Consider the following 7,454-nt stretch of genomic DNA (forward strand, 5'->3'; position numbering starts at 1 on the left):
TTTCTTCTAAAAGATCCAAATTATAATGTGCCTGAGCTAAGCTCATTACTGTGAATTGTAAAGTCAGTTTGTCTAGTTTTGTTAGTTTGGATTGGAAATATATATATTTTTTTTAATATTTGGCAGAATAAATGAGGAACCCTATGCTGTCTTATTACTGTGGACGCGCTTTGAGACACACATGGTCTCGCTGGTCCCTCTGCTAATTGGGACTTGCCACATGGCTTTTGAAAAATGTTGGGATTTGTCAGTGGGGTTGAGTCAGATACTGCACCTTGCTTCCATCCCCCTTTTCTATTCTGCTTCATTAGCTGTTCGGTAAGCTTGCTGACACAGCAGGAAGGCAGGGCCGAGGACGCTGCTCCCGCTGCTCCCGCTGCTCCCGCTGCTCCCGCTGCTCCCGCTGCTAGCAGTCCACTTGGTTGTAGATGTTAGGCTCAGGCATACTGTCATAGTCCCAGTTTGAGTCACACAGCAGTGCGCTCCCCCCCAGACACCCAGATCAGATCGTCTCAATGGTCTTGGGGTCTCTTGTACAGGTGGAGCTCCATTATGACACTGAGGGTTTGGGGAAAACTGTGTGGTGAAGAGAAGAGAGGAAAAAAACTGTGTGAAGGAGTCGGTTTCAGGTTGTTTGATTCTCTCTGAGAGGCGTTGGAGGCTGAGAAGTATCCTCTCCATGGGTTATTAAGGTAAATCTGTGGAGGAGACCCCCCCCCCCCACACACACACACCACCACCACCCCTCCTCTATTGAAGCGGTGCTTGGTTGTGACATAATCCATGGCTAGATTTGGGGAACTTCATAAGTAGTGCTTCTGTGCAGGGTCTCAGCCTCAGCAGAAAAGTCAAATAAAAATGTAGCATTAATCCATTTATCAGGAGAGAGCACATTCGGATAATCCCAGGCTCTCAAAGTGGCTCCTGTTTTGTGTATATGTGTGAATATTTCAAGTTTTATGTTGGGCATTTTGATTCTTGTATGGGTGTGTGTTTGTGTGTGTGTGTGCTCGAGATGAATACAGTCACACTTTGTTTGATATCTATGGTTTGTGTGTGTGTGTGTGTGTGTGTGTGTGTGAAAAGAGAGCCTTCAAATGGCTGTCGGTGGAGATGTGAACTCATGGGTGGGCATCATAGGTGTGTGTTGGAGCTCACTCGGGCAAATTACCACCGGCTCCTCCAGCACTGCTTAGTCTTGCACTCCGATGAAGTCATCTCCTCCCGGACAGGGTTTAAAGGGAATTACAGCTGTGTCTGCGGAGAGAAGCTCACTTTAATCCATCAAATATGTATTACAGACTTCCCCCCCCACCACACCTAGTGCAGCAGCATTAAACTGCACACAGACATATACAAGCTTTCTGCAAATTCATGATTCCAGCATGCTAGATCTCTTGCTAGCTCAGGCTCCTCACTCTCACGTTTCCAAACAGTGTCTCACAGCCGTCATAGAGCTGGTGGTTTTGCTCTTAACAGATGTCCCCCCCCCCCCCCCCCCCCCACGGCTCTCCATCTCTGCCTTTCCCTGAAGGGGGCGCCTCCATAAATGACTTTTGATATCATCTTATTTCACACAGATTGACATGACTCTTCTAATCATATAAAGGTGTTGTAGAGCCATTAAATCTCCCATCTCCAAATCGGCCCTATTTTCAAGAGCACTCTCTTCTCCTCTTGGGGGGGGGGGGGTGGCGGGGGGATGACTCGAAATACACACCACAATCATTTCCTAAGGAAATGGTTTCATTCCTTGATGAGTCTCCATACTGGAAATGGATGCTCTAATAAAATGGTGACCTTAAGAGGATGCGGACTACTCATTAAGTCCCATTCTGTTCATGAGACTGTCTTGGTTCGTTACTCTCTTGATGACGACGCACACTATAGATCTGCAAGCAGAGGAATGGAAGGAGAATGTAGGGACAAAGGAGAACAATTGTGTCCTACTCGTCATTGTGGACTATGTTGGAGATAAGTAGCCTCGCTTTATAAAACTGGGTTCGAATCAAACTATAGCCGTCATGTTATTTTATATGCTGTCTTTGGTGTTAGTGGAAAAACAATCTCTCTACAAAACCAACCCTAATTGTGGTGAACCTCTTCCTTGATGTCAAATTGGAAAGAGCACCAGTTAAGAAGTAGAATGTATCCGGATGGAGCCCCAGGGGCGTCATTATGCAGCCCCCCCCTGACTTGTATTGGGCTCCTGGCATCCTCCCTCGCTAATCCATTCAGTTTTCTTTAGATCTTTTGCTCATATTTGCTTCTATTTCTCCTCTTCTCTTCTCTCCATCAGCCTTCTCCCCACTTCCATGCTGTATACTGCTACCTATCTGCACACGTTCTGGGGCACTGTGTCTGTCCGTGTCCTTGTCCGTGTCCTTGTCCGGTGCTGTCCTCCTCCAGATTAATGACAGATTTCTCTCCTTATCTCTGTCTCTGTCTGTCTCTGTCTCTCTCTCTGTCTGTCTGTCTGTCTCTGTCTGTCTGGTCTCTGTCTGTCTGTCTCTGTCTGTCTGTCTGTCTGTCTGTCTGTCTGTCTGTCTGCCTGTCTCTGTCTGCCTGTCTCTGTCTGTCTGTGTCTGTCTGTCTGTCTGTCTGCCTGTCTGTCTGCCTGTCTGTCTGTCTGTCTCTGTCTGTCTGTCTGTCTGTCTGTCTCTCTGCCTGTCTCTGTCTGTCTGTCTGTCTGTCTGTCTGTCTCTCTGCCTGTCTGTCTCTGTCACTCCTGGTATGTCTCCAACAGATGGGGGGTCCTCCTTTTGCTGTTGCAGTGTAGTTTGTCTTTCTTTGCAGTAGCCTGTTGGAAGGATGAAGTAGTTCGCTGAATGTTCCAGCTAGTCTGGGATCCAATGTGTGGATGGCTGCTCCTGTGTGTTTGCTAGCCATGAACTAGAGCCCAACCCCCCCCCTGGGAGTGTACATGAAGGCCCTGTGGGAGAGGGCCTTAATGGGCTTCGATTGGGCCCGCACTTGGGCCCGCACCACATTAGGGAAATGGCTGTCTCCCCTTTCCTGCCTTTTCCCATTTTCTCTTTTTAGTGTGATTTGCTTCCACATTAACATCAACTTCAGCTCAATTGTTTCCACAATTTGACCAATCACACTGTTGCTACTCTTAATAAGTTGTATCCTCTTTACTAGTGTGATTGTGTCCGCATGACACATTGTACTGTTCTTCTTAAAGTAACAATTTGACACTTTTTGAGGGATGGTTTTATATGCAACTAGTTTTGTACCATCCTCAAATTAATTTTGATTAGCATATGGTCATGTGAAGGACAGATAAACACCTGTGTCTTTCCCACTAGCCATCCAGGATATGCCCTATGTAGTTCTGTGTACCGGGCTGGAATACCCTGCAAAAATGGAAGAAAAGCTTTCACAGCATGACATTGCCAGCTATACTGCCAAATACACCAGTTAGTGTGTTGGCAAGCTTCTATCAGTGTCAACTGGGCTGTTGGTGGTGTTTTGCAAGGTTTTTGCATGCCTTATAGGTAGTTAGCTTGCTAGTTTTGGAACAGAAGTCTGTAGTGTTCTGTAGGAACTCCAAGTGTCCCAAACTCAATGCAATCTGAAAGGTCCAGTAACTATTAGCTAATCAATACACATATTACTCGGCTGAGGTCAAATTACAATCAATTTCCGTTACAATGAATTAACAAACTACTTTACTGGCAGCAGTCATCATTTTTTTCCAGTGGTCATTATAAAGAAATATTGCACCTAACATTGGGGTGGCCCCTTCAAATTAATGGAACTTTTTGCAGCATTCTGAAGAGCCGTATAATAAGCTGCGTTAGCGGCGTTTCCATTCTGAAGAGCTGTATATTAAGCTGCAATAGAGTTGTTTCCATTCTGAAGAGCCGTATAATAAGCTGCGTTAGCGGCGTTTCCATTCTGAAGAGCCGTATAATAAGCTGCGTTAGCGGCGTTTCCATTCTCAAGAGCCGTATATTAAGCTGCGTTAGCGTTGTTTCCATTCTGAAGAGCCGTATTATAAGCTTCAAAGTAGCCAGCAGGTGGTTTACACTACATGTTTACACTACATGTTGACTTAGACTATATGTACATATTTATAATGTAGCCTACCTCTTATGCTAAGAGGACCGGCACCAGGTAGCCTCAACTTTTAAACATCGCATTCTCCCAAATGAACAAGATTACGCTCTATCTTTTTAATTATCAAGGACATGAACAAAGATCACACTGTAAAAAAATACTTCACCATTTCTTTATAACACTCCACATAATAACAAACTTGTACATTTTCCCATTTGTCAAGTCAGTGTCACATCTGCTGTCAAATAAGGTCAAAGTAAGATTATTGTGGCCACATGCCCACGCTCATTCATTTCAAACGAACCCCAGTAGATCCATAACAGAGGTCTTCATATACTGTCTTTTCTCTTCCATTGAAATTGGTGAAATGGTTTATTTGAAATAGTTAACAATTGAACCATATTTCTTGTGTTAAAAAAAGACTTTATTGTCTAAACAGTGACACTTTTGACACGTACCTTTGGTGAGAAATGAATGTCAATCAAATACAAACCAACCATGTACGTATACTCACTGATTTCTCAACAGTGAGATGATTTGTCCTTACCTTCATTTACACTCATTGTACCTGCAGAATCATTGACATTCTTTACACTTAAAGCATGGAGGGTGGGTACATTTTATAACACTTTTTGGTCTTTTAACACTGTAGACCTTGCACTTTATAAATGGACAGATGATGATTATTGCCATCGTTTATGGCACACAACAAATGAACACAGTCCCATTTTGAGTAGTGTTTAATGAATGAATCCTAAAGACTACTGTGTGCTGTATGCTCATGTGTTTTAGAGTATATAATCAGCGGTAGGGCCAGACCATCTGTCATTGGCTGGGCACAGGTTGGCTTTCCTCTGCTGCTGTTGAGCACTGACTCTCTCCATTATATTGTGGAAATGCATCTCTAGCTTTCCTTTCCACTGTCTCCCTTTCTCTCCCTCTCTTGACCACTTTCTCTCTTTCTCTCCCTCTGTCTCACACTCTCTTTCTCTCCCTCTGTCTCACACTCTCTTTCTCTCCCTCTGTCTCTCTTTCTCTCCCTCCATGTCTCACTCTCTTTCTCTCCCTCTGTCTCACACTCTCTTGATCACTGTCTCACTCTCTCTCCCTCTGTCTCACTCTCTCTCCCTCTGTCTCACTCTCTCTCCCTCTGTCTCTCCTCCCTTTCTCTCCCTCTGTCTCACTCTCTTTCTCTCCCTCTGTCTCACTCTCTTGATCACTGTTTTCCTGTCCTGTTGGTCTACTGCTATGGCTTTTTGCTGTGGCATATAATTAACACAAACCATAACACCATAATCTATTTGATTCTCTTAGTTTCTGTATTAATTGTTTTGAGTCATTCTGAGCTGCACTGTTGAAAACAACCAGTCGTCTGATCTGTGTCTCCATGATTCCGTGTGTGTGTGTGTGTGTGTGTGTGTGTGTGTGTGTGTGTGTGTGTGTGAGTGTGAGTGATAAACAGTTTCCATGTTTGGTCTTGCTTCCTCTAGGGAGATGTACAGTCTAGCGTGACGTGATTCACACTGACTGTGGGTGACCTTGGAAAGTAGCCCTCAGACACACAAGTGCACACACACACACACACAGCCAGTGCCTACCCCATTTGCTGTGCTATAGAGTCGAGGGCTAAAGCACTATCGTTGTGTAACCATTATAGTAAAGCACTTCTAGAAGTCCTCTTCGCCATTTCTCAATGGTCATGTTTCATGATTCCCCCATATATGCTATACTTTATTATAACTGTTGACTACAGAATCACCTACTGTCCGGGTGTGTGTGTGTTTGTGTCTGTGTGTGTGTCTGTGTGTGTGTTTGTGTCTGTGTCTGTGTCTGTGTCTGTGTCTGTGTGTGTGTGTGTGTGTGTGTGTGTGTGTGTGTGTGTGTGTGTGTGTGTGTGTGTGTGTGTGTGTGTGTGTGTGTGTGTGTGTGTGTGTGTGTGTGTGTTGGACAGGGTGACTAAGAGCTGAGAATGTGAATGTGACTAAATGGTGTTTGTTGCATGTTTTTGCTTTGTTTCAGGTCAATGTTACAGTGGATTACATCAGAGCTGCCACGGAGACCGGCACCATTCCAGCCTTCCCAGAGCGCACCTGTGCCACGGTAACAATAGGAGGCATGTAAGTACCTCTTCTGTGAAGCATTACACAGGAAAAGGTCACGCCACACTGCACCCCTCACTTCCTGCAAGCAGTTAAGATTAGAGAAAGTGAGCATTGTATATCGCCGTCTGTATTGCAACACTATGATTGGATACGGTCTTCATAATGTTAAAGTAGGGACAGACATGCAGGAACGTTTGCTGTGTTAAGTGAAGATGAAACCATTTTGACTGTGCTAAAAGAAGGCATTCAGTGGTATGACTGTGTGTTGTCATGGTGCTGGGGTGTGTTTGTGTGTGTGTGTGTGTGTGTGTGTGTGGCCTCGGCACAGGAGGTCACCCCCTTGCCACAACTAATTGCCCATCCTGACTGAGCAGCAGGGTGCATCATGGGTAACAGGTGGTGCATAAACCCCAGGGCCTTACAGAACAGGCGGAGAAGCCGGTGGTACACTTGGCCATGTTTCATTTGCCATGTCAGCATTGTGCATCCCACTCAACACAACTATGGAGGGGGTGTGTGTGTGTGTGTGTGTGTGTGTGTGCGTGCGCGCGCATCCCACTCAACACAACTATGGAGGGTGTGTGTGTGTGTGTGTGCGCATCCCACTCAACACAACTATGGATGGTGTGTGTGTGTGTGTGTGTGTGTGTTGTGTGCATCCCACTCAACACAACTATGGAGGCTGTGTGTGTGTGTGTGTGTGTGCGCGCGCATCCCACTCAACACAACTATGGAGGCTGCGGATGCCATTTCATGTTGCTCCACACATGCCAAGAGACCACCGCACACAGACCACCAGACACGGAATAGGACGAATGCAGTACAAATACAGCATTATAACAATATTTAGTCGATATTAGGTGTGTGTCTGTGTGGTGTGTGTGTGTGTGTGTTGGATGGTTTCCCTGTGAACATTTAGCAGTATTGGCTACACGACTTTAGTCCGCCTGAGCCTTGACATAGCCAGCATAGATATAGTTTTCGGCAGATGCTCATCCTGCTTCAGTTTGATAATGATAGAAGAAACATCACGTGTGCTGTTACAGGTCATCTTACCTACATTCTGTTACAATGGAGAGCATAATATTTCTCACCCACCACTAGGGCTGAACGATTTGGGAAAATAATCTAATTGCGATTTTTTACCCAAATATTGCGATTGCGATTTAATATGCGATTTTTTTTTTTTTATCCTCTTTTTTTCCCCAACAAAACGTAATGAATGATTTAAATATGACCAACACAATATTAGATACATTTAGTGTAAAATATTCTTTCCCACATTTT

At 44.8% G+C, this 7,454-nt stretch overlaps 1 protein-coding gene across 1 annotated transcript in view; it reads left to right on the plus strand.

The window, feature by feature from the left end:
• The window catches only part of snd1 (staphylococcal nuclease and tudor domain containing 1), a 165,555-nt gene that overhangs the window by 27,912 nt on the left and 130,189 nt on the right, over positions 1 to 7,454 (plus strand). Inside the window, 1 exon segment of the mRNA XM_031582313.2 lies at positions 6,085 to 6,182. Within this exon segment, the coding sequence (XP_031438173.1) occupies positions 6,085 to 6,182 (98 nt within the window).

The sequence above is a fragment of the Clupea harengus genome, chromosome 16 (assembly GCF_900700415.2).
Source record: "Clupea harengus chromosome 16, Ch_v2.0.2, whole genome shotgun sequence".
Lineage (NCBI taxonomy): Eukaryota > Metazoa > Chordata > Actinopteri > Clupeiformes > Clupeidae > Clupea > Clupea harengus.